The sequence below is a fragment of the Prionailurus bengalensis genome, chromosome B3 (genome assembly GCF_016509475.1).
Source record: "Prionailurus bengalensis isolate Pbe53 chromosome B3, Fcat_Pben_1.1_paternal_pri, whole genome shotgun sequence".
Taxonomy (NCBI): Eukaryota; Metazoa; Chordata; class Mammalia; order Carnivora; family Felidae; genus Prionailurus; species Prionailurus bengalensis.
This window is the reverse complement of record NC_057355.1, coordinates 145969643-145997299: the sequence shown is the minus strand read 5'-3', so window position 1 is coordinate 145997299 and position 27657 is coordinate 145969643. Positions and strand designations below refer to the sequence as shown.

Below are 27657 nucleotides of genomic sequence, written 5' to 3'. Positions count from 1 at the left end.
TGCTATTATGTCGTAAGGACACCTGGCTGTCCCTCCCAGAGGCGGACTTCCCCAATATATTAGGACTGAAGCAAGACAAGGAACGACACCGTGATCAGACTTCCTGTTGTCACTGACCCCTGAGGCCCCTGCATTTCTGATGGCTACACCTGGACCTGCTTTTCTTGGAGAAACACAAGCAATGGAAAGACCAATGTTGGGGCACCTGCCGGCTTAGTCGGTAGATCTAAGGTTTTAAGTTCTTGGGGTCTTAAGTTCAAGCCCCACGTTACGTGTAGACATTACTTAAAAATTAAATCTTTGAAAAAAAACAACAACAACAACACTAGGGCTCCTGGGTGGCTCAGTCCGTTGAGTATTTGACTCTTGATTTCTGCTCAGGCCATGATCTCGCAGTTTGTGCGTGTGAGCCCCCCATCGGGCTCCGTGCTGGCAGTGCAGGACCTTCTCTCTCCCTCCCTCTCTCTCTCTCTCTCTGCCCCTCCCTTACGTGTGTACACGCGTGCACTCTCTCTCTCTTAAAAATAAACAAATAAACTTTAAAACAAACCAACAAACGAAAACGCAAAACACGAATGCTTACAAATGGCACCTAACACACAGAGGGGGAAAGAGACCCAATTTTATTTTATTTTTTAACTCAGAAAACAGAAACATTAAATATATCAGAGACATTTTCAGGGAAAAGCTGTATAAAATATGTCCCTGAGCTAATCTTCATTCTATAATTATTTGAAGTCCACAAAAATAATTTACTTGAATATGGTTATGACGGGAAATCATTTTTTTAAAACTTATTTATTTGAGAGAGAGATTGCAAACAGGGAAGTGGCAGAGAGAGAGGAAAAGAGAGAATCCCAAGCAGGCTCCATACAGAGCCCAATGTGAGGCTTGAACTCACGAACCACAAGATCATGACCTGAGTGGAAATCAAGAGTCAGACGCTTAACCAACTGAGCCACCCAGGTGCCCCTGGAGACATCTGACTTCCTACCCACTACCTGTGCCCGGAGCTCATTTGAATAAGCTTGTGTTCCTCGAAGCCTCAAGAGGCTCGCCTCTAGGAGCCAAGAGCATGTCAAGAAAACCAGCAGGGGCGCCTGGGGGGCTCGTTGGTTGAGCGTCCTACTTTGGTTCAGGTCACGATCTCACAGTTTGTGGGTTCGGGCCCCGTGTCGGGCTCTGTGCTGACAGCTTGGAGCCCAGAGCCTGCTTCAAGTTCTGTGTCTCCCTCTCTCTTTGCCCCTCCGCCACTCGTGCTGTCTCTTTGTCTCTCTGTCTCTTTGTCTCAAAAAAAAAAATACATATTAAAAATACATAAGCAAATAAAATAATTTTTAAAAATTAAAAAAAATTGATGTGCAAAAATAATTCGTAACAATACCACTGCAAGTTGCTGTTTATTCCAATGTCCCAGCATTTAGGGCAAAGACCATCTTCAAACAACCTGACGGTCAGCCAGTGAGTTTGATGGGATAAAGGAAGAACTAAAAACTCGCTCACACGGGACCCCAATCCTGCCGGCTGTCTGAGCACGCACACAGTGCCACCCACGCCGGCCACGGGCTGAGAATCCCAGCGGAGCAGAGGTGTGGTGTGAAGAAACGACGTGATGTTATTTCTGTGACACCCCGAGGTCCACGCTGCTCGGTGCGTGCACTCCACCCCGCGGGGACCTGTTAACAGGAAGCTGGCGAACGGGGCACGGAGCATGAACACCTGGGCAGCGCTCTCCTGGGCAGACACGAGGCCCGCGAGGCTCTCACGTGACCCCCACTCCTCCACGCGGCCTTTAAGGCCTCCACGGGTGGGGGGGGTGCCATGTTTCCTCCGCCTCCCGCGTTTTCTCGGGGCAAACCGTCTTTGCCGGCAGCAGCTTAGAAGCCACAGAGACCTAGGCTTCTGACTGTATTATCATGCCTCACCTTGTGACAGACTGTCTGCCAAGTGGCTTCGGTGAAGTCCACATACCCCATCTGCCCTCAGTGGACACACTCCCTAACGCGGCCTGGCTCCGAAGGCCACCTCCCTGTTGCTGCGGCAGGTGTCCCTCCTGCCGGCTGTGACTCCCCCACGTCACAGGGCTCCAGGAGAGAAGACAAAGAGAGCCTTGGCACTTTGTAATATGTAATCTTATTTTCTGGTAAACTCTACCCCTAACGTGGGGCTCGAACTCACAACCCCAAGATCAAGAGTCACATGCTCAAAGAAGACATCCAGCTGGCCAACTGACACATGAAAAATTGCTCAACATCACTTATCATCAGGGAAATACAAATCAAAACCACAATGAGATACCACCTCACACCTGTCAGAATGGCTCACATAACATGAACAACTCAGGCAGCAACAGATGTTGGCGAGGATGCGGAGAGAGAGGATCTCTTTTGCACCGTTGGTGGGAATGCAAGCTGGTGCAGCCACTGTGGAAAACGGTGTGGAGGTTCCTCAAAAAATTAAAAATAGAACTACCCTAGGACCCAACAATGGCACTACTAGGCATTTATCCACAGGATGCAGGTGTGCTGTTTCGAAGGGACACATGCACCCCCATGTTTACAGCAGCCCTATCAACAGTAGCCAAAGTATGGAAAGAGCCTAAATGTCCACCAATGGATGAGTGGATAAAGAAGATGTGGTATATGTATACAGTGGAGTATTACTCGACAATCAAAAAGAACGAAATCTGGCCATTTGCAACTACGTGGATGGAACTGGAGGGTATTATGCTAAGTGAAATGAGTCAGTGAGAGAAAGACAAAAATCATAGGACTTCACTCATATGAGGACTTTAAGAGACAAAACAGGTGAACACAAGGGAAGGGAAACAAAAATAAGATAAAAACAGGGAGGGGGACAAAACAGAAGAGACTCATAAAGATGGAGAATAAACTGAGGGTTGCTGGAGGGGTTGTGGAAGGGGGGATGGGCTAAATGGGGGAGGGGCACTAAGGAATCTACTCCTGAAATCACTGTTGCACTAGATGCTGAGTTGGATGTAAATTAAAAAAAAAAAAAAAAGAGTCACATGCTCTACAGACTGAGCCAGCCAGGTGTCCCCATGCAATCCTGTTTTAAATAATGCTGATTTAAAAAGAATTTGGAAAACAAGGGATGTGGTCCAGCAGCAAGGTGTTCAGGAAAACTTTGGAAACCGAGGCTCCACCTCACTGGGGTAAACGGAGGCAAGTTCTCCGAAGGTGCCTCTGCCGTCACCTGACGTCTCTCTGACACAGAAGCGGCGCCTGCTTTCACGTCTGCAGGTGCAAGTGTCCCAGGACAGCTGCGTTCCGTCAGCACTGACCGGGGTTGTCCAGCAACCCCCGGCCGCTGGTCACGTGAGGGTGGGGTACGGTTCACTCGGCAGCCAGCTTCCAAATCACTCCCGTCAGTGGAGTCAAATTTGCAGATCAAGTACACGAATATTTTTATATTATTCTATTTCAAATTGGTAGAATTCAAAACACAGAAAACAGTACACAAAAACACTGGTTTTATTTAATAGCATGTCCGTGACCCAGGGCCAGCTTGGAATCCACAGTCGGGAGAGTCACACGGCCTACGGCTCACCAGGACCCCCGTTCTCCCGGTCCACCCTGTCCTGACACAAGCCAAGGGCCCCCACAGGGGAGGTGCGGGCGTCCGTTCACGTACAGGTTTTCAGAGCCCTTGTAAAATGAACTGCTCAAGCAGCTGCTTCTGGTGGAAACTCGGGACACCAGTGGGGGGTCAGGGTGGGCTCCTAAGTGCTGGTCTTCCTTTGCTTTGGTCTCAGCTTGTTCCAAACCCTCTCCAGGGCTACTTTTCCCATGAAGAAGGTGATGGCAAAATTACGCCTGTACCAGTCTCTGTGGAGGAACCAGACGAGCACACGTGATGCCCCAGTAACTGAGGACCAGCACCCCAGCCTCTGAGGGGAGTTCCCGGCCAAAAGGCAAGTCCTCCTGACTATCCCCACCTTTCCTCACTGCCTCTTCCTTTTTCTGCCCTCATTAAAGCTAACCTGTCCCTAAAAGCCTTCCCTCCTTCCTCCTGGATTTTCATCAGGGCCCCCCAGGCTATCACAAGAGAGTAAGGCTCAGCACGTGAACCCCCACCTTTGCCCATTCCGCTGCAATCCTCCTCTGGTTTTTGCCAAGAGACTCCAGAAAAGGAGATTGGGGCCTCAAGACTTCCGTGGCATTCCTGGGGAGCCACAATCATTGAGTGTGGCAGGACTCCGTGGGGACCATCCTGGTTTGGGGCCTTATTTGCGTGAGAAGCACAAAGTACTCCATCGGGAGAAGTTAATCTGTCACAAGTGCCAACGTCATAAAGCTGCACATCCTCTTTTTCTAAACAATCTGAGCTTCTGTGTCTCTAAATAGAGAATTCCAGGGCTTCCTCTAAATATTGGGGTGGAGTTCACCAACAGCCACGGGCTCACTTGCCTGTGAGTTACTGTACAAAACTTGCAAATTCACCCCACTGCTGAATGGGCAAAGCTTGGGAAGTTTCCACAACAGAAGGCACACATTCCAGACTCTCAATGCTAAGCCTCTGGAAGCTGAAATGTCCATAAGTACCGATGCTTTTCAGCCAAATGAACTCATGAGTGAACACGGAACTTCTAGTCCAGACTGGACTCAAATGACTTACTGAGTCCAGGACAAAAGGAAGCAAAACGACCACGGGCTCCAAAGAAGCGACAGCAAGAGGTAAGGACGCTCGTTTTCTGGAGCCTCTGTGTTGGCTGAAGAGACAATCTCCCTCCTCGTGAGAACGATCTTGCGTTTCTATCCACTTAAGTGATGTTATAAATGGGAAGCAGTGCCCTAAATAAACACGGCTTCCAGAAAGAGAAAACCGGTACCCCATCGAGACGGCAGTTCCTGGGTTACTAAGGAAAAGCCAGATTCCACTCCACCGACGCTCTGACAAAGCGCAGGGAAACTAAACTCTCCCTGTTTCCATGGGGAAGGCAGGGGCAGGGTGGCGTGGGCGCGGAAGGGGGCACTGACGCTCCCCTGCCGCCTGACCCGGGGTGGGGCTGGTCCTCCTCTCCTCTCCAGCACACACGCTCGGGCCCACATCACAGCTCACACTGGCCTGACGTTATGACCTAGCTGGTTCAGAGTAACACGGGACCGCAGGAGTGCCAACGTGCTCGTGCTGCCAGACTCCTCTGTCTGAGGGGCGGTCTCTCGAGCTCGCCCAGCCTCACCCACCACCACCGTCCTTTAGATCTTACCTGCCCTGCCTGACCGACACTGCCACTGTCACCTTCTATTTTATTAAGTTTATTTCTATTTATTTTGAGAGTGGGGTGGGGGGCACAGAGAGAGGGAGAGAGAGGATCCCAAGCAGGCTCCGTGCTGTCGGCACGGAGCCGGATGCGGGGCTCGAACTCACCAACGGTGATATCATGAACTGAGCCGAAATCAAGGGTCAGATGTTTAACTGAGTCCCCCGCCAGGCTATCATTTTAAACGAGGTCTTCTATGAACCCCTCTCACCCCCGACTCATACACCCTTTACATATTTCCTGTGATCTGGTTGGTACTAAGTACGGGGGTCTGCCTAGATTCGCTCCGTGTTCTGGTAAGAACGCCGCACAGGTGCTGCCCAATACTTCGTCCTGCACCGTGCAGAGGCAGCTGGCCCAGTGTGCGCAGCAAGAGAAGACACGGGGTGAGGGGCCATCACCCCATCCCGCGCCCTGCAAAGCCCCGCCCGCCTTCCTGCCCGCTGGTTTCAGCAGCTGTGGGGCACCGCTGCCCACACCTATTATTTCCCTGGGAAAATGTTAATTCTCCGACTCCACCGCTCCTTCTGCATCAGCTGTCAACCCACAAAGAAAAATGCTCCTTCACATGGTTCCCCTGAAACAGTCGATGCAGGAAAGGTGTGAATTCTCTGGGTGCTTTTACTGATCAATTTGCAGAACGAGTTGGCTGACTAGCAGTGTGCGGAGGGGACCGAGCTCCTCGGCCTTGCTATGACGGCAAAGGTCTCTGCAGATTCGGTATACTTTTAATCCACTACGGTCATTTCCTTTGTGCGGCTGAAACGGCCTCACCCTTAGCCTAAGGGAGCCCCTCCAGTAGGCCCCTGTGCCGTTCTCATGTGACCCCGCCAGTCTCTGGGCCTCCTCTTTGACACAAGGTGTCTTGCCTCATCGTGCGCTGTTCCCACTGCAGACCTGCTTCTCTAAGGAGTCCCGGTTCCCCTTAGAGGAAAGTGCTGTTTAGAACTGTCGAGGGGCATCTGGGTGGCTCAGTCCGTTGAGCGTCCAACTTTTGATTTCCGCTCAGGTCTTGATCCCAGGGTCGTGGGATCAAGTCCTGCGTTGGGCTCCATGCTGGGGTGGAGCCTGCTTAAGATTCTCTCCCCCCATTGCCCCTCTCTCCTGCTCACACTCTCAAACAAGTAAACAAATAAATTAAATAATGTAAAATAAACTTCAAAAAAAGAACCTGCTGTCAGAGCACTAGGGGTGCAAACCGTTATGGGGTGGCCACGCAAATAACTGTAAGCCGTCCATTTTATTTAAAAGTACGAAAACTAAAAAAAAATAAAAACAAACTAAAACAAACAAACAAACAAACAAACAAATAAATAAATAAAAGTACGAAAACTAAGTTTACAGCAATGTCTACCTTTAACATAAACATCAATGTCACTAAATTCAGGTAAGAAAATAATCCTACCCAATATGAATATGATATTCAAAATTTTAGAAAAAAAGTAAGCACTTACCTGTTATAGCACATGTGTTTCTGAAAATTTTTACTTAAAAATTCCTTGTAAAAGTCAGCCATTTCTTCTGCATCTAATGTTGCTTTCTGACCTGAAAATTAATTTCAACTTAAACATTAAGACTTAAGAAGAAGAGACCCACAAACTACTATTGATCTAACAAAGGAGGTCAGCAAGATCAAAATGCAAACATCAACTGTATCTTTCTATCTATACACTAGCAATAAACAATCCAAAAATAAAATCAAGAAACAATAATTTCAGGGGTGCCTGGCTGGCTCAGTCAGTAGAGCATGCAACCCTTTATCTAGGGGTTGTGAGTTGAAGCCCCATGTTGTGCATAGAGTTTAGTTAATAAAAATGTAAATATATTAAAAAAAAAAAGAATACCATTTACAATATCACCAGGAACAATAAAAGACTTAGGAATAAATCTGAAAGGAAGTGTTAAGACCTACACACTGCAAACTACAAAACACATTAAGAAATAAAAGACCTGAACAAACGGAAAGACATTCCACGTTCATGGTTTTAAGGACTGCAGACTGCTGAGATGGGCAGCACGCCCAAGCTGACCTACAGATACAATACAATCCCCATCAAAATCCCAGCTGGCTTTTTGGCAGAAACTGAGGAGCAGATCCGAAAATGCAGAGAAACCCATCAGCCGACACAATGTTGAAAAAGAAAAGGGGTGCCTGGGTGGCTCAGCCAGGTAGGTGTCCAGCTTCGGCTCAGATCATGACCCCACGGCTCAATTTCTTCACCACTGAGGCAAGCACAGGTGTGCGTCTCCCAATACACAGCCCGCGACGCGCTTCGTCACGTCCCCTCAAATGCCTTGAAGCTTCTAACGAGAAACGTGAGCCACCCGTAGAGGGGAAACGGACTACTTTCCAACCTGAATGCATCCTGGCTCAACAGCGCACCCTCCCACCCTGGCCCGGGGTAGGTGCCGGCCTAACCAGTCCATCTGGGAGTCGGTGAGCACACGCTCAACCAGGTGACACACGGGGACTAACCCGGCCACCTCCATGGTCCTCCCTGTGTGGTGGGAGATGCCGACCGCGGCGCCGGCCCCCAGGGCTCCCCCATCCCCCCCAGGTTTGAAAAGGCCACACAGGACAGCAACCAGCCTGCCAAGAGAAATGCGGCCAGACAGCAGCCCACAGGCCAGTCTCAGGACACCCAGTGATGGCTCGGAGGTGAAGGCACTCTGGCTTCAGAGTGTTTGAAGCCCAAACAGGCGCTCGGACCTCTGCCCCCGGGCTCTTGCACGCGTAGAGAGGCCCACGTTCGAGCTCCTGCCTCGGGTGTAGCACGCTTGCCCCTGGAAGACGCCGCCTCTGGGCAGAGGCCACGTTTCCCGGCCGCACTGCCGAGGTCGATGCTGCAACCCCAGCGGGGTTTGGGGGGGATGGGCTGGGAGGGTAACCCAAGGGCACGTTTCCACAGAAACAGGAGCGAAGGTGCTGACCTTTGACGCATACGACACGGAAGCAAGCCCTCAGATGGCACGGTCCAAGCGTGTGTCTGTCGGCGCACAGAGGACAAGGACACGTCCCTTCCACAACATAACCAAGGACCTGCCTGAGTCAACAGCAGTATTTTCCACATGTTCGTTCTCACTCCTCTGACCCAGCCTCCTGCAGCTCCTCAAATCCTCCATCTGGGGTCTCTTCCCTCATCTAGAAGATTCTCTCTCAAATCTCCCCTAGCTGTCCTCTCCTCAGACAGGCCTCTGTGAGGCCCTGTTAAGATGCCCGCTCCCCCTCAATTCCAGGTTGTTTTTCTTCCAGGGGCCGACGACAGACCCCGAGACCTAGTATTCACAGGGCTACCTGTCGGTTGGCCCCACTCCCAGCCCACACTGGAATGTCCGCTCCCTGAGGGCAAGGCCACAGCTGTCTCATCCAGTATGAGGTCCCAGTGCCTAGTGTGGCACACAGAAGGAGTTCGACAGCTACCTCGCATCAACACATGGCCAGATGCTAAGTGGGACAAGAAAGAGAACAGCCAGCCGCCCGAGGAGGGGAGGGTAGCCGAAGGCTCCCAGAGAAGGCGACGTGTAGGCTGGGTCTTAAAGGATGAGTAGGAGCCCACGAGGCAGAGAAGGGAGAGAATGGGTCAGAAGCCGGGGACCGGCACAGAGGGAAACAAAGGGTCTGGAGAGGCATAGATGTGGCCGAACAGAGTGAGCGAGGAGGAGGGTGGGCAGGGCTCGAGCGTGGTGAGGGGACCAGGGAGGAGCCCCCGGCTTCAGGCAGGAGGAGCAGCCAGGCCGGCCCAAGAGCGTTAGTGTCCTCTGAACGATGGGTCCTGGAGGGACAGCACGTGTGCACGCTCGAGTCAGCATCCCAGCACATCTGTCTGCACCCCCACGTGAGGACCCGACGAGGCGCCCCAGCGGCAGCGGTTAGCGGCCCCGCGGAGCTCCGTCCCTCGCTGGCTGCTGGCCCAGGACTGTGGGTTCTCTCATCTAGAACGTGGGTCAGAACAGCACGCATCATGAGGCTGCTCTGAGACAGAATGGGTGGCAGCCAGTGTGACGGGTGACACGGGGCCTGGCACGGAGCGCACCCTTGTCACCACCGCTGGCGGGACAGCAGGAGCCCCGGGCTCTAAGGACAGGCAGGTGCCAGCTTCAGCTGCTGGTCTGGTTTGGTGTCTTGTGCAAACACCCCACAGCCAGAGCTCAGCATAAAGCAGAAGCCACGTAAATGTCTGCTGAGCAACTCGGCTTTCGCGTCTATCGACACTGCAGCGGGCTACTGCGCTCGGATGAAACTAAGCAAAGAAAGGGAGGTAGGATAACCCAGTTCATTACACATTTGCTAAAAACCACGTGGGGGTCTATGACCGCGAGTAAATCTATCTCCATGGCGTGCCTTCTTCCCACTGCGTGAACACTTTAGCAACCAAAGAAATTAGAGGCAAGAATCTTCCCACCATACTGCTGCCCTACAAATGAGACTCAATTTGGGGACATGCAGAGCTGAAATCAGGGTATTCCGCTTTTGCACTGGAAATTCAGTAATTTTTCTACACTGCTGCAGAATATTCCAGTGAACATCCACTGAGTGGGCCACCTTAGCCTTACCCAGTCCGCGATTACTAGAATTATATACTCCCCCCTTTTTTAAAAGATAATGCTGGGGGCGCCTGGGTGGCGCAGTCCGTTAAGCGTCCGGCTTCAGCCAGGTCACGATCTCGCGGTCCGTGAGTTTGAGCCCCGCGTCGGGCTCTGGGCTGATGGCTCAGAGCCTGGAGCCTGTTTCCGATTCTGTGTCTCCCTCTCTCTGCCCCTCCCCCGTTCATGCTCTGTCTCTCTGTCCCAAAAATAAATAAACGTTGAAAAAAAAAAAAAAACATTAAAAGATAATGCTGCAAGGAACCTACAGCTACCTCTTCTGTTTTCCTCTAGAATGCATTCTTAGATATCCTGTGCGTCACAATTTCCCTGCTTCTTGGCAGGGGTGCTGCCTACAGGGGCATCCTCTGGAAAGACGGCTGGAAATTTCCCCTGCCGCGGACCACCTACGAGCACTGTATTGGACTATAACTCTAACTCCACCAGCACGGAGTGTAACCACTGAAGGCACCCCCTGAATTCAGCAAGCACAAAATGATGCCCAGTTGCTGTTCTGATACACATCGTAATCTGCAGTCACATTACTCACCTACAGGTATTTTGTTGTTTCTACGACCCCGTTAACGCTCTTCACAAAGACTGCCCCGGTCGCCTCTGTTCTATCATCTGCTGTTCATGCTTAACCTGCTTCCTGGATGCTGACCCTTTGTTCCAGCCCTCTGCTTTCCCAGACACCGCTTGCAATTGAGCACACAACTCTGGATCTTGGGGTTGTGAGTTCGAGCCCCACGTTGACTGAGGGTACAGACGGCCTAAAAATAAAATCTTAACAAAAAAAGAGGTCCTCACTTACATAGAAGGCAGTTTTCATGTTCTCCTGTCTTTCTACCTTTACTGTCGAGCTTAAAGAACCACCATTCCTCCAGACAACGGAGACTCAGTTGTGTTCTATCAGACCCTCTAGAACTGGCAGCTACGTATTCAACTCTTAACCCACAAATAATTGATTTTTTTTAAATGTTTATTTATTTATTTTGAGAGCAGGGGGAGGGGCAGAGAGACAGGGAGAGAGACAGACTCCCAAGCTGTCAGCACAGGGCCAGTATGAGGTCCCAGTATGTGGGACTCAAGCCACAAACCATGAGATCGTGACCTGAGCCGAAATCAAGAGTCAGACACTTTAACCAACTGAGTCACCCAGGCGGTTTTTTTAATTAATTGATTTTTCATAATTAGCTTTTTGATCCATTTGGAATATATTTGTATTATAGGGGTCATGAATCCAAATTTACTCTCGAGTCAAAAATAGTTTCTTCATTAACATTTTTATTTTATTTTTTACATTTTATTTATTTTTGATAGATGGAGACAGAGCTTGAGCAGAGGAGGGGCAGAGAGAGAGGGAGACACAGAATCAGAAGCCGGCTCCAGGCTCCGAGCCGTCAGCACAGAGCCCGATGCGGGGCTCAAACTCACAGACTGCGAAATCATGACCTGAGCCGAAGTCGGACGCTTAACCGACTGAGCCACCCAGGTGCCCCATTTCCATTAACATTTATTAAACAAACTCCTCCTCCCTCGGTCCTGCGGGACCCCTATAATCACGTGTTCAGCACGCATTCTGGCCCACTGAGATGACATGACTGTCACCCCCCCCCCCCCCCGCCCCGTTTCCATCACTGCAGCCTGGAAACTGTTTAACTAGCTGACACAGTGGGAACCTCCCTTCATGTGTCCTGTCCTCAATACATTCCTTCCTGTTTTATTACCAAATTCATTTAAAAGTCTGATTTAAGGCCAACCTTTCAGTTCTTAGAAACGCCAGCAAGAGAAACTCTGATATTGATAACAGGACTCAAAACAACCTTTCCCGTGTTAAGAGAGTGGTTATCTCCGAAGCATGTCCACAGCCTCCCTGACCCTGCCTGATCCTGGTGAGACTCACGAGGCTGGTGCCCCTCCCTTAGGGCTGCAGCATCTGTGACCACAGCCCAGGGCCCGCTGACTCGTCAGCAGGGCCGGGACAGCACAGGGTGAGCTGAGAGCCACCGTGGCACGGTGACATCAGACGGGCCCGGGAACCCTAGTCACTAGGCCAGAACCCAGGCCCTCCACTTCCTGTGTAATTCTGGTTCAGTGCCTTGCCCTCAGGTTCCTCATCTCTGAGGTGGTAAGAGCAGCGGGACCCGTTTCTCTGGGTCATTGTGGGAAACAAAAGCGATACAGGCAAAGGACTTGGCGCATACAGTCAGCATCTGAAATTGTGCGCAATTACGCTACGCTTATTGTTAGGACTCTGCACCCTTTCCTGCTGGCTCCGGCCCTCCACGATGGCACCTTGACGGGACCCTGCAGCAGTCGGCAAACAGCAGAGCCCATGTCTGGCATCCACCCTCCCAGCTCTTTCTCCCAAATGGAGTCAAGCGGGGCTAAGGGAGGGGCAGCGCTTTAGCCCAAGAACAGACGTGGCTTTTGGGGTCAACGGTTCCAGATTTTCCATCAGAATGTTTTGACAGCAGACATCTGTTTAACAAACACTATGACGCGTTATTTGGACCTCACGTCAACAGCAAGAGAAAATGATTAAAGGTCATTTTGGGCACCAGACCTTCTATCCAAAACAGGAAAGGCAGCACAGCAGGCAGAGGGAACTGAGTGCATCCAGCATCCCTGCCATGTCGCACAGCATGGGGGACAAGATGTAAAAGAGGGGACAGGACAGGCGGGGGCCGGGGAGGCCTTCAGTCCAGACAGAGAGCGCAGCTGTCATTCCGTAGTCACACGAGTCTAAAAACCCAAGCCGGGCAACAAATGTCAAATGTGCATCTGGGGCAGGACAGTCTGGCTACACTGCCAAGGCTAAGTCTGAGGCAGGAGCTGACAAACGACAGCCTGCAGGCCAGCCGCCCCTGCTTCTGTAAATAAAGTTTTATTGGAACACATTCATGCCCATTAATCTATGTGTTTTTCTCTTTTCTTTTCTTTTCTTTTCCTTTTTCTCTTTTTTTTTTCTTTCTCTCTCTCTCTTCCTTCCTCTCCTTAAAAGAGCAAGGGCCAAGAGCAGAGGGAGAGGGAGAGGGAGAGACAGAATCTCAAGCAGGCTCCACACACAACGTGGAGCCCAACTAACCCACTGAGCCACCCAGGTGCCCAGTCTATGTATTTTCTAGGTCTGCTTTCACGCTTCAACAGCAGAACTGAACAGCTGAAACAGAGACCCCATCTGGCCCAGAAGGACTAGTCTATCTACTATCTAGCCTTGACAGAAAGCTTGCCCATCCCTGATTTAAAGATTGGAGGCCAAGGAACCAATTAGAAAGGCACAGAAGTAACAAGGGCCTGGGGACAGGGAGTGGCAAAAGCACTGAAAAATGTTTAAGAGGTGACTGCAGACAGATGGGAAGGGGCGGGGCTTTGGGAGGCTGGTGGGCGTGACCTGAGGTCAGGAATCTGGGAAGTCCAGCCAGTACAGGAGAAAGGGTGCAGAAGCCAGGGGACTATGGGACAGAAGTCCAAAGGTCAGAGGGAAGTCATTGATCTCGGAAAGACCTAAAAGTGTTCGAGGGATGACCTCACCCAAAGAGAGGAAAGAGACCAGGAGGAAGGCACACATGTGTCCCATGTACGAGTATGAGGACCCCCTCAGAGCACCTGTCCCAAAGGAGATCACGACTTGCCCCAGAGCTTTCTCCCCTTCATCCGAAATCCTTTCTTTTTATCTTCTCATGCAGTTAGACAAACACCATGTTAAGAGGAAAAGGACAAATGAACTAACCTGATCCGGTTCTCAGTTCCAGGCCTTTAGCTTTTAGTCTTGAGCGAATAAATTCTTCTTTTTCCTAAAAGAAGACCACTATCAGAACGCTCTTTCTTCGTCTTTCCATCTTTCCTTGGGTGGGACACAGCCCAGAGTGGTCTGGGGGAGTCTGCATGGGCCCACCTCCAAACCTGGACTAAGCCATCTGAATTTTCCTTGGGTGGGACACGGCCTAACATGGTCTGGGGGAGTCTGCATGGGCCCATCTCCAAACCTGGGCTAAGCCATCTGAATTTTCCTTGGGTGGGACACACCCCAGAGTGGTCTGGGGAGTCTGCATGGGCCCACCTCCAAACCTGAGCTAAGCCATCTGAATTTTCCTTGGGTGGGACACAGCCTAACATGGTCTGGGGGAGTCTGCATGGGCCCATCTCCAAACCTGGGCTAAGCCATCTGAATTTTCCTTGGGTGGGACACACCCCAGAGTGGTCTGGGGAGTCTGCATGGGCCCACCTCCAAACCTGAGCTAAGCCATCTGAATTTTCCTTGGGTGGGACACAGCCTAACATGGTCTGGGGGAGTCTGCATGGGCCCATCTCCAAACCTGGGCTAAGCCATCTGAATTTGGTTAAAAGTCCCATGCTTGAAGTAGGGATTTCAAAAGAAGATGTTTCATGAACTGTTTATAAATCCACAGAATAAGATAAGTACAGTCCACGTGACACAGCCTACCCAAATGGATAGACATATAAAGCTTTTCTTCTGGATTAGAGAATTTTTACTTCTTTCTCATATAGTTTATTTATGAATATGCTGTTAAGAATTCTGAATTCTCAGAATGAAATCACATCACAAAAACCCATATTTCATAAACATAAACACACACATTCTAGTTCTGGCTCTGCTACTCCTTTTAAGGTAAAACTACTTGAAAGTCTTGAGATCTATGATTTTATGAATGATCAGTATTTATGTACAGTTACATATAGATTTAAAAACTATATGCAGGGGGCACCTGGGTGGCACAGTCAGCTGAGTGTCTGACTTCGGCTCAGGTCGTGATCTCACAGTTTGTGAGTTCAAGCCCTGAATAGGGCTTTTGTGCCCCTTCGGATCTTCTGTGCCCACCTGTCTCTGCACCTCCCCACTGGTTTTCGGTCTGTCTGTCTGTCTCAAAATAAATAAGCTTAAAAAAAATAAAAAATTATATGCATATGTTAATTTACATACAGGCATACATATGAGAGAGAGAAGGGAGGGAGATAGAGGGAGGCTGAGGGAGAGAGGAGGGAGGGAGGGACCAAGTCAGGACTGAGTAGAAGGCAAATAGTAAGGATTTAGCACCCCCACGTGGCCATTTGTGGTACCTCTTTCTCATTCAGACCTTAAATCGAAGCTTACCCGACAGAATGTCAAATTCTGGTTTGCCCAAAACTGTTGGTTCCATTCTTGTGTTTCTTGTCTTAATTTTCGTAGCTTTTGTTCCAATGGTGATTCATTTTCGGGGACGTAAAAATGAACAGGTCGAAGGTTTGAATGTTTGTCTGGGGGTCCTATCCAATCATGGCAAGATTTTCTTGGAGGGCAGAATCCTGAGACCTTTAACAAAATGCACAGGGTGAATATAAACTAAGCGAATCTCCAGTACTGTAAAATGCATAGTATAAATTTACTAAAGCCCCTCATTAGCATTCTCTTTTTAAGACCATGTGCCAGAGAATACCCAAATTAAAAGAACTACAATAAATATTATTAACGTGAATACCATAGGGAACATGTTCAACAATGGCACTGGAATAATGCAACTCCTAATGCAAAACCAGCATTTAAGCCTGCACTTTGTACTGTATACAAAACTAACTCAAAATGGATCAAAAGACTAAATATAAAATCTGAAACTATAAAACGTGTAAAACAGCAAAATTTGCACAACCTGAGACCAGGCGAAGATTATTTAGATACAACACCAAAAGCACAATCCATGAAACAAAAAAGATAAGCCACAGACTGGGAGAAAATATATGCAAATCCGAAAAAGGACTTGCTCCCAGAATATATAAAAATCTCTCAAAACTCAATAATAAGAAAACAGACGACCCAATTTAAAAATGGGCAGAGTGGGGGCGCCTGGGTGGTTTAGCCGGTTAAGCGTCCGACTTCGGCTCAGGTCATGATCTCACGGTCCGTGAGTTTGAGCCCCTCTGTTGGGGTCTGTGCTGACCGCTCAGAGCCTGAAGCCTGCTTCGGATTCTGTGTCTCCCCCTCTCTCTGCCTCTCCCATGCTCATGCTCTGTCTCTGTCTCTCGGTAATAAATAAAAGTTAAAAAAAAATGATTACAAATGGGCAAAGTGGCCAAATAAAGCTTTCTCCGAAGAAGACATATGGATAAAAGCCTGCTCAACATCACAAGTCACTGGGAAACGCAAATCAAACCCACAGTGAGATACCACCTCACACCTTTTTATACGCCTAAAATAACCCACAAAGACATCTGACAATAACAAGTGCGGTCAAAGACGTAAAGCAAGCGAGCTTTCACATGTTGCTGGTGGAAATGCACAATGGTGCAGCCACTTCGGAAGAAAGGCTGGCAGTCCGTCACACAGGTAAACACACACCTAACGCACAATCTGGCACCGCTCCTAGCTACTTATCCAAGATGAATAAATACATATGCTCCCACGAAAACCTGTATGTGGCCGCGAAAAGTGGTTTTATTTAAAATTGCCAAAATCTGGAAGCAGCCTACGCGCCGTCCTCCCACTGGTAAATGGCAAAACCAAGTGTGGCCCACACAACGGTGCTCGTCAACGACAGAGCGCGACACTCTCAACGGCAGGCAGCACGTGATGGATCTCAGGTACATTCTGCTGACTGAAAGAGCCACACCAACAGGCCGCCCGCCGCGGGATCCTATTCACGGGCCATCGCTCGCAGGATAGAACAGGCGTGGGGGTGGAGGAAGCGGCTGACTACCCAGGAATTTCTACACCGAGACACAGAAAATGTTCTTTATCTTGAGTTGTGGTGCTGTCCACACATTCGTCAGGAGTGAACTTCACTGTATGTCAACTGGACTTCAATAAACGTGACATTAAAATGAAAGGATCAGCTGGGTAATCGAAAGACTAGCTTTCCGTTTGTCTGCTTTAAGACCGATGCAGATCCATTGTCTGGGTGGCTCAAGTCAGTTAAGTGTCCGACTCTTGGTTTCAGCTCAGGTCGTGAGGTCACGGTTCATGGGTTTGAGCCCCACATCCAGCTCTGCACTGCCAGCACAGAGCCTGCTTGGGATTCTCTCTTTCTCTGCCCCCCCCCTCCGCTCACGTGGTCTCTATCGCTCTCAAAATAAATAAATAAACTCAAAAAAAAAAAAAAGATCAATGTAACCTAAACTCATGGGGGAAAAGTACCATTCAATGTAGAAATCTCTTATATGTTATTTAAAACAAACAAATAAGCTCTATTGAACATGACTTCCACCTCTGGCTACAACAGAGTGCCTCCCATGCGCCCTCCCCGCACCAACAACTAGAAAACTCCCAGCCACGGAAAGGAGTGAAACCACTGACACTCACAGCATGGACGAGTCTTAGAAAAATACAGAGGGAAAGAGCCAGGCAGGAGAGAGGATGTACCGTGGGAGCCCTCCGTGCCGCATCCTCGAAGTCAGTGGTGACTGCAAACATTCACACGTTTGTCCAAACTCATCAAATGTACACTTTAAGTGGGGGGTATTCGTTTTACTGCATACAAATTAAAAAGCCAATTATAAGAATGGTTAAAGCTGACAAAGACCAAAGGAACTACCACACTGCACATAATTAACATTTCTTTTCCCTTTGGAAGGTACTTCATTCAGGATATTTCAGTTCTTCGGGGTCACGGTTACAAGATGAGACTTCCAAGGAACTGAAACCAGAGAGGCAGGGTTTGCAAATTTTAACATGAAACAGCTTTGTCTACTTGGCTACTCACTGATCGTTTCATTTGAAGCAGAAATAACAGCTAGCTTACAAATACGATGTGGCCAGTGTTTGGCGGCAGGTCAGGCGGCAAGAGCAGCAGCAAGGGGCAGGGGGAGGGGCCGGAGCAAAAAGGCGGACGTCTGCTCGGCTGGGGACATTGCCCCCAGGCACCCTCCCCAGTGTGGGCTGACATCCCTTTAGGCCCCTAGACTCAACCTTGAAAACACAGCTTGCTAGTTTTTGCTTCGATGCGCCCCGCGAATCACCACCAACACACCAAACGTCTCAAGAACCCGACGCTGCCGAAGAAGGTTGCTACGAGCAAACCCACCAGCGGTGTGCCCATTTGCTCCTTTTCTTGGATGCTGGGACCTTCCTACATTTTCTAAATTCCCAAGCATTCTACAAATAGGGTGAACTTAAAGCATGGCAAGGAGCAGCAGGTTGGGTCTGGAAGGGTCGTTCCCAAGTTTGCTGCAGAGGGCGTCTCAGGTTACAAGAGCTCTGAAATCCTCCTGTGAATTTGGAAGCCCAAGTTCTTCTGTAAAATACGCAGGCACAGCTATTCCTGCAAAAAGCCTTTTCCTTGACCTGTGTTCTCCACAGGCGGTTTTGGAGTTACGTTATAGCTCCTCCTTCAGGACAACACTGGCACCTGTAACCGTTTATTAAAAATCTGGTGTGTTCACCTCAGCTTCAGAATGCTTACCACTTAGAAAACCATCTTGAGTCTGGAATAAGTGAATGAGCAGGACCGGTTGGAAAGTATATTGGGATTTCCTCAGACTTTCAAACTGTTTCTAGAAAAGAATCTTTAGGGGCGCCTGGATGGCTCAGTCTATTGAGCATCCAACTTTGGCTCAGGTCATGATCTCGCGGTTGGTGGGTTTGAGCCTCGCGTCCGGCTCTGTGCTGACACTTAGCACGGAGTCTGCTTGGGACTCTCTCGCTCTTCCTTTCTCTCTGCCCCTCCCCCACAAAACAAATAAACTTTAACAAATAAATTCAAACTGTTAAAGACTTGACAGATTAGGTAAAAGAAGCTACAACATTTGAGTGAAAAAATAAAACCATGGACAGGAAGTGCACCATCACCGAAAAGGAGTTGTAATGAGTTAAAGCTGTGGTGCTGGGGTCCTTGGGTGGCTCAGTGGGTTCGAGCCCCGCGTTGGGCTCTGCGTGGACAGTGCAGAGCCTGCTTCCAATCTTTTCTCCCTTTCTCTCTGCCCCTCCCCCGCTCATGCTTTCTCTTTCTCTTTCAAAAGTAAAAAAACAAAAAACATGGTGACAATTACTATCACAACATGGAATGCTTCCTCAAGTTCAAGCAACATATCGGAGGCTCCAGAGGAGTGGGGGGAGGGACCCCCAGGCCTACTGTGGCGGGGCGGGGGGGGGGGGGGGGCGGTGCGAGCACACTGTGGGGGCAGGGAGGACAGGAGCCTTTCTCTGCTGTCACCGGGGGAGGGTGCAAGGCAGAGGCACAGGGAGAAGCATGCAGTGGTGAGGGATCGATGAGCCACCCCGGGCAGCGCACAGTCCCTGATTAATACGGCTGAGGGAGGTATACAAGTGCAAGGGTGTGCCGTGCACTTTACAAACAGTAATGAAACATGACACACACCCTTCCTGATAAACTCCACGCAGACCGATTCTTACAAACTGCTTTCATTGTTTTGACAACGGCTTTAGAGAAAAATAATTCACGTACTGTGAAATCAACCCCACCGAAGCGTACAATTCCGTGTTCTCAGCATGTTCCCAGAGGTGTGCAACCATTACTAATTCCAGGACACTGTCACCACCCCAAAGAGAAAGCTGTCCTCATGAGCAGTCACTCCGCATTGTCCCCCAGTCCCCACTACCACCGCTCTATCTCTGCCTCTGTGGATCTGCTTGCTGTGGACATTTTGTGTAAACGGAAGATCACAGTATGTACTCTTTTGTGACTGACATTCACATAATATGTTTCCAAAGTTCATCCACATGGTAGCACGTGTCAGAACTTCATTCCTTGTTACGGCTGAAGGCTGAACCAAAAGGTATTTCGGTATTTCCCAGTGTGGCCATAACACATTTTGTATCTGTTCGTCAGCTGAATGCATCTAGATTGTTTCCACTTTTTGGCTGCTATGAATTGTGTTGCTGTGAACACTGGTGTACAGATTTTTGTGTGGACATCTGTTTTCAATTCTCTCGGGGGTACACACAGGAGCAGGATGGCAGGGTCACATGGTAACTCTATGTTTAACCTTCGGAGAAGCCACCACGCGGCTTCCCACGGCAGCTACACCAGGTGACACTCCCTCAGGCAGGGCGCGGGGTTCCAGTTTCCCTGCTGAGCATTTGTCACCGCGCATCTTGTCCTCATTGTAGCCACTCTAGTGGGCACCAAGTGCTGTCTCACTGTGGCTCCTTCTCAGATTTCTGCCACAACCTTGTATCACTAGCCAGCCCGTGGCTGCAAGTGACTCGTTAGTGTCCTTCAGACACAAAGGCTACTTGGTAGCGAGGACAGGAGAAAAGTGAAACAAGCCCTATTTGTCAAAGACAGGAGTAATTTCTTTGCTTTTGAATACTAGAAGAATGTTTCCTCAACTTGGGGCTATTCGCGAGGTAACGGCAACAGACAAGATACACTTGTTAATTTAACTTCTATTACTAACATCTCCTTTGCCTCCCTAAGTCAAGACAATCAACAAAACAGTAACTCAAGCCCCGATTTAGCACATTTGCCAATTTCCATGGTGCAAATCCTTCCACTGTGGACAATTTCAAGCAGTATACCATTATGTGGTTTTTCTGCCACGTAGGTACAATAGTCGTAAATAACCTCAAAAGCAGAGATGATTGTAAACTATAACAAAATAAACACATGTGAAAGTCTAAATATGTATTATCTTTAATATAACTTATTTTAGTATATAATTTTTAGTAATAGCTGTTTATTAGCAAACTTCCTGAAAATGTAGCGGGGCATCTGGGTGCCTCGATTGGTTAAGTGTCCGACTCTTGATTTGGGCTCAGGTCATGACCTCACGGGTTCGTGAGATCAAGCCCAGCATCGAGCCTGCTTGGGATTCTCTCTGGACTTCCCCTGCACATGGGGGGGGGGGGGGGCGGCACACGCTCTCTCTCAAAAATAAATAAAAACTTAACAACGTAGGAAGCAGCTCTCTTCACTGCAGGACGTCAGTGCTAGCTGGGACACACCAGGCCACACCCCTCACTGCAGACCCCATCACGAATGCACTGACCCAGTCACCTCAATTCCCTACTGCTTTTCAGAAGGGTTCATAACATGTTCCACACCACTTTAACCAACTTATTACAGATGTTCTCTGGAAATGGTGGTCAAAACGTAGCTTAAGTATTTATAGTTTTGAGCCGTAGGTGAGGCCAAGCTTCCCCGCCCCCCCGCCCCACCCTGGGGTCTGCAGCTGGACCTGGGGCGCAAATCCACGGGAGACACATCCACAGAGGAAAGCCCCAGGGGTCATGCAGGCGTGGGCCCCACAGGGAAATGAGGACCCAAGCAGCAGCCCGGTGCTGATACACTAGGCTGCACTAGAAGCATCAGCTGTGGCAAGGAACAGAAATATATGGAGACCAGAGGAGGGCAGGAACTACTTTAATCAAGGTTTGTTCCTGTAGAGTCCCTTCAGTCCTGGTGGTGAGAATGCTTCTTTCCTCCTGGGGGTGGGGGTGGCGCCTCTCCAGAAGCTTCCTCTGGGCCTCTCTCGGAAGGCAAGGAAGGCAAGGAGGGAAGACCACCCTGTTGGCATGTTTCCCGAGTGCCTCACACCAGAGCGGCCCAAGAGCGGCCCATGCCGTCACCCTTCGGCACCCTGTAGAGAGCAGCAGCTTCAGTGGTTTAAGCACCCAAGGTGGTTTCACTCTTCTACCAATATGTATGAGAAAATAGATGAAACCAAATAGAACTTCCAAAGCTATCAACATGATGAAAAGGTTTCCTATAACGTCTTCTAGAAGCAAGCAAACCTAAGTGTGTGTATGAGAAAAATGTAAGAACTTTTTATTTTTTTAATTTTTTAACATTTATTTATTTTTGAGACAGAGAGAGACAGAGCATGAACGGGGGAGGGGCAGAGAGAGAGGGAGACACAGAATCAGAAGCAGGCTCCAGGCTCCGAGCCATCAGCCCAGAGCCCGACGCGGGGCTCGAACTCACAAACCGTGAGATCGTGACCTGAGCTGAAGTCGGACGCTTAACAGACTGAGTCCCCCAGGTGCCCCAAGTGTGTGTCTTTTTAAATTTTTTTTCAACGTTTTTTATTTATTTTTGGGACAGAGAGAGACAGAGCATGAACGGGGGAGGGGCAGAGAGAGAGGGAGACCCAGAATCGGAAACAGGCTCCAGGCTCCGAGCCATCAGCCCAGAGCCCGACACGGGGCTCGAACTCACGGACCGCGAGATCGTGACCTGAGCTGAAGTCGGACGCTCAACCGACTGAGCCACCCAGGCGCCCCTTGAACGTTTTTAAAGAAAACATTTCTAAGACTCCCTGCAAGCAGCGTTTGCCACAAGAGCTCTGTCCCGTCCGCCTCATTTTCCGAGCGTGTCTGTTGGCAGGCCCTGCTGCTTCCTCCTGTACTTGACCGTTTTTATCACCTTCAGACTTCTGGAGGAGGAAGCCGCTGGAATGCAAACTTTCCACCTGTTTCAAGTTAACTTATTTCGTGATCACTGCCAATACGTTTACTTACGGCCCTTTTTCTCACAGCAGCAAAGGCGAGGGCCCGCAGTGATCAGAATTAAAAAGAGTCACACCCTGTCCTTTGAGAAGCCTTCTCTGTGGCTGAAGGAATAAGCTTCGCAGAATTCTGGCCACCGGACTCTGGCACCCCCCTGCCAGGACCTGAAGGACTCGGCTAGGGCGGCTGCAGCAACCTCCCCCCACCACACACACACACACACACACACACACACACACACACACACACACACGCCTCCGCCATGGTGAGGTCTCTGGCCCCGTGACAACTCCTGATGGGCTGGTCTGAGCAGCGCCACCGCCTCCAGGCTGCCCCCTCCCCGCCTACTCCCTCCCCGCCTACTCTGTCCCCATACCCACCCCTGCTGCGAAGCAATGCCTCCCACACCCATGACCGAACTGTGCCGCCCCTTCCCATAAAATGTAAAATCTTCCTCGGTGATTATCATTACCCTCAGGAGAGAACCTAACCCCTTCCTGTGGTCTGGCAGCCCGGGCCTGCTGGGGCCCCAATCTCTCCTTTTCCTCCACCCACAGGAGGCTCCTTTAATGCCACGCCAGCTGGCTTCTGTCCTTCCTCCGCCTGCGTGTTTTCTCCTCCGTGCTCCCTCCTCATGTTCACGGCCCCGGGTTCAAGGGCACCTCTCCGCGGGCTCCCCCCTCATCTTCACAGCCAAGGGCACCTCTCCGCGGGCTCCCGAGGCTCCTCACAGCACTGGCACGTCTGCTTCTCCCAGGAGCCTTCGAGCCCCAGGCGGCAGGACTGCGCTTGTTGGAGGAATGTTCTTCCCAGTCTTAAAAAAATTTTTTTTAACATTTATTTATTTTTGAGACAGAGACAGAGCATGAACAGAGGAGGGGCAGAAAGAGAGGGAGACACAGAATCTGAAACAGGCTGCAGGTTCTGAGCGGTCAGCACAGAGCCCGACGCGGGGCTCGAACTCACGGACCATGAGATCATGACCTGAGCCGAAGTCGGACGCTTGACCGACCAAGCCACCCAGGCGCCCCTGTTCTTCCCAGTCTTAATCTTTCCTGTTGACTCTCTGCTTATGCAAGAAATGCGCTTCAACGTCAAAAAGCCCTTGAACTTTCTGCCGGAAGGACACCTGACAAGCTAGTTATGGCCATTATTGATGAACTGGTGCCAGAACTTTCAGAAGTTGTGAGCGAGCCAAACACCATCGGCTGTCAAGACTGTTCTCAAGGGTCCGTCACTGCTAGATCCCGCCGAGTTTCCAGGTTTTCCCGTCTGTGCGGTCAGAGCGGCGCGCCTCACGGGCTGTTCTGCAGTAAGCTGGAGCCCAGTGGGAGAACTGGGAGGAGCTGGTGTCGGTGGCCGGGCCGAGCTGCGGCGAAGTGGGAAGCCAGGCTGGCCGGCTGGCCAGGAGGGAGAGGGGACAGGTCCTAGACACAGCGGTCACGTCCGCGTGGCCACAGCCGCGGCACCTACCGAGGTGTTCACTTCGTCCTGCATCCACTTCTCGCAGACTCACACGTCCTCACAGTTGATCACGGTGACTCCTGTCTGGCACTTCTGAAGCGTCTCTCTCACGCAAAGCGGGACCAGGAGGGGCACAGCCAAGGTGGAAAGTTCCAAACGAAGGGCCAGCTGGTCCACAAAAGGGACTGAATTCCTCCTTCCTGTGCCATAGCGACAGGGCCCCGCTGGCAGAAAGACGCCCTCATCTGCTTACCTAAGACCTGAAACTGCCACTTGTCGTCGTCAAATACGACTGGACACCAGACTGAACAATCATTCCAGGGTTGCAGTGTGTAGATCTTCAACCTTTCATCCTTTATTTATTTATTTATTTATTTATTTATTTATTGCGAGCGAGCGAGCGAGCAGGGGAGGGGCAGAGAGACAGAGGGAGAGAGTCCCTTACTGACAGTGCAGAGCCCAACACGGGGCGTGAACTCACGCACTGCGAGATCGTGACCGGAGCTGAAATCAAGAGTCCGACACTTAACCGACGGAGCCCCCAGGCGCCCCTCTCATCCATCCTTCTAAAAACAATATATGATCTCTACATTTTCCTTTTGTTTTCCAAAAAAAGCATTTTTTTAAAACCCTACCTTTCCACAAATATTCCTGGACTTCTGCCCCAAAGCCTTCAGTCTTAGAAACCAAAGGTGATTCACACACAGGGACCCAGTGAGTGGCAACAGGCAGCTGGCCCAGGCTCGCCCCACGGACTTGCATCCCAAGATGGGGACCCCTCCCCTCCCCCAAGCCGACCGAGGACGCTGAAGGACAAAAGGGCAGGTGTCACCCCCGCAGTGCTCCACCGGTTCACCACCCTCCAGAACTGTACCCCAGTGTTGTCTTCTTACAGGTTCCTTATCAGGAAGCCTTAAAGCAGTCACCCCAACAACTCACGGCTTTTCCGAGCTACCCACACATGAAGAAGCGCCAGGAGGCGCCAGGAGTGTTCAGTGACCCCCTCCCTCATTTGTCACCTCGCTATTGCCTAAATCATCTGCTTTACAGGTGAACTCTGTCAACCAGCTCTCTCAACCACCCTCAGTTTTCCACTATAATTTGAGAGATTTTATCTTACTCGCAGCAGAGTTAGCTCTTCTGCGCTCCCCAGTAAATATATGTTCTGTTTTTGTTCACCCCAGAACTGCTATTTAAAAGGGAGGAGGAGGAGCTTGGGGGAGGAAAAAGTCCTTCTGTAAAAGGAAGACTCCCTTTGAGGTTACAATAATTACCGTAATTTACGGCTGTCACAGCAGCAGCATGGAATGCACGGCTTCCTCACGGTGGAGTGGCTGTCTCGGGCGGGACAGGAGGCGGGGCCGCGCAGGCTAGAACCCATCAGCTCTGCTGGCGAGCAGCCAGGACAAGGAAAGGAACGTGCGTGTACGTACTTGTCACACCGAGCGTTCATCACCGTGTCTGGGAGGGAACAACCCCTCCCGTTTTTTCTCTTTCTATGTAAACTGCCAGCCAGGCAGCCCCGTGGGGGGCTTCTCCTCCTCCAGCTCTGCAGGCCCAGCCTCCTTCTCCACCCCTTCCCGCTTACAGCAGGCTCCTGGGCTCTCCCGGCACAGTCCCGGGCCCACCTCCCCACGAGGAGCCAGGATTTGGAACCAAAGACTTTCCCCTAGGCCCTCCTTCCCGGAAGTGCCTGCACAGAACACGAAGCTCCTGAGTGAAGGCGTCACACTACACCACTGGGGAAAGCGGTGGGCAACGATGAGAGGAACAGATGCTGGCAAAACGTGGTGTCCCCAGGTCTGCAGTCCTGACACTTCGGGGCCGGCAACCGAAAGTCTTCCTTCTGGAGGGTTGGGATCCCAGCCTCCCATTCTAGACAGACGTAGACACATCAGCATTCCGTATTCAGCAGTACATAAAAAGACCAGCACATCAGGACCAAACAGGGTTTATACTGAGTGAAACGTTGGCTTCACATCAGAAATCAGCCAATCCTGACAGAGGAACACAATCCCCCAACGAAGTTAGTCTTCTCAAAAACAAAGTCAAATCTGGATGTGGTCAAGGCTCTAGATTGCAGCTGTCAATTTACAGGAGACACACAGATCGGAGGAACATGGTACATTACGCCCTGGGAAAGCAACAGCAAAACGCAGTTTGTGGAAAATTCAAAAGGACACATCCTTCCCCTCCTCCCGCATAAACTACTTTGAAAAAAGGAAGGGGATGGAGTCAAAACCTATAGATTAAAAAGTAACCAAAAGAGGGGCGCCTGGGTGGCGCAGTCGGTTGGGCGTCCGACTTCAGCCAGGTCACGATCTCGCGGTCCGTGAGTTCGAGCCCCGCGTCGGGCTCTGGGCTGATGGCTCGGAGCATGGAGCCTGCTTCCGATTCTGTGTCTCCCTCTCTCTCTGCCCCTCCCCCGTTCACGCTCTGTCTCTCTCTGTCCCAAAAATAAATAAACATTGAAAAAAAAAATTTTTTTTTAAAAAGTAACCAAAAGAATGTTAATACGTCACAATCTGTAGCCCTAATGTGAATCCTGATACAAGAAAACTGTAAAAGCAAAACAAAACAAAAAAAAGCAAAAAACATTTCTACGATAACTGAAGAAATCTAAAAAAAAAACAAAACTGAACGCTGAACATTTGCTGAAGTTGTATTTTAGTTATTATGTTTATATATATATTTTAAAGTTCATATCTCTTTTTTTTAATTTTTTTAACACATTTATTTTTGAGAGGCAGAGCACGAGCAGGTGAGGGGCAGAGAGACACAGAGACAGAATCTGAAGCAGGCTCCAGGATCCCAGCTGTCAGCACAGAGCCCGACGCGGGGCTTGAACTCATGAACTGTGAGACCATAACCCGAGCTGAAGTCAGCCGCTCAACCGACTGAGCCACCCAGGTGCCCCTATTTCTTTTCTTTTTTTTTTTTCAAGTTTACTTATTTTGAGAGGGACAGGGAGAGAGAGAGAATGAGCAGAGGAGGGACAGAGAGAGAAGCCCAAGCAGGTCGGCAGTGTTAGCACGGAGCCCAACACGGGGCTCAAACCCATGAACCATGAGATCATGACCTGAGCTGACATCAAGAGTCGGATGCTTAATGAATGGACTGAGCAACCCAGACGCCCCCATATGTAACTGTAAAAGATACGAACTTTTGAACCCTAAAAAATAGTAAGCATTAAAAAAAAAAGTTAAAAAAACATGAACTTTGGGGCGCCTGGGTGGCTCAGTCGGTTAAACGTCCATCTCTTGATTTTGGCTCAGGTCACCATCTCACAGTTGTGACTGAGCCCTGCATCCAGATCCACACTGGGCGTGGGGCCTGCTTGGGATTCTCTTTCTCCCTCTCTCTCTCTGCCCCGCCTCCCCTCTCAAAACATTAAAAAAAAAAAAAAAAGATACATAGGAAATATTACAAATGAAATGTTCCTTTTTTTTAATTTTTGAGAGACAGAGCATGAGCGGAGAGGGGCAGAGAGAGAAAGAGAGACACACACACACACACACACACACACACACACACACACAGAATCCGAAGCAGGCTCCAGGCCCCGAGCTGTCAGCACAGAGCCTGACACGGGGCTCGAACCCAAGAACCGTGAGGTCATGACCCGAGCTGAAGTGAGAGCTGAAGTCAGACGCTTAAGCCCGAGCCACCGAGGCGCTCCACCAATGAAACGTGAAATCCGATATTTGCCACAAAGTAATCTGGGAGCCGGGAATGGATGGGTAAAGATGAAACAAACACCCCCAAGCGGACAGGGGTAGAAGCAGGGTACTGGACACACAGCAGTCTTTACACTCTTCTGGTTTTGCAGGTTTAACATTTCCCATAAATAACAAAAACAGGAAATAAAGGAATGTATTTCTCCACATGAACAGAACAAGGGGAAACCCTGTAACTGTTTCAC

At 50.0% G+C, this 27657-nt stretch overlaps 1 protein-coding gene across 1 annotated transcript in view; it reads right to left on the bottom strand.

Moving 5' to 3' along the window:
* Positions 1-3476: 3476 nt before the first annotated feature.
* Positions 3477-27657, bottom strand: part of LOC122467812 (cytochrome c oxidase assembly factor 8) — a 29923-nt gene continuing 5742 nt past the window's right edge. The window contains exons 2-5 of the mRNA XM_043554408.1: positions 14988-15185; positions 13605-13668; positions 6739-6829; positions 3477-3848 (exon numbers count right to left, since the gene is read on the bottom strand). Coding sequence (XP_043410343.1) covers positions 3743-3848; positions 6739-6829; positions 13605-13668; positions 14988-15185 — 459 coding nt within the window. The 3' untranslated portion in view covers positions 3477-3742. The remainder of the gene's footprint in view (positions 3849-6738; positions 6830-13604; positions 13669-14987; positions 15186-27657) is intronic.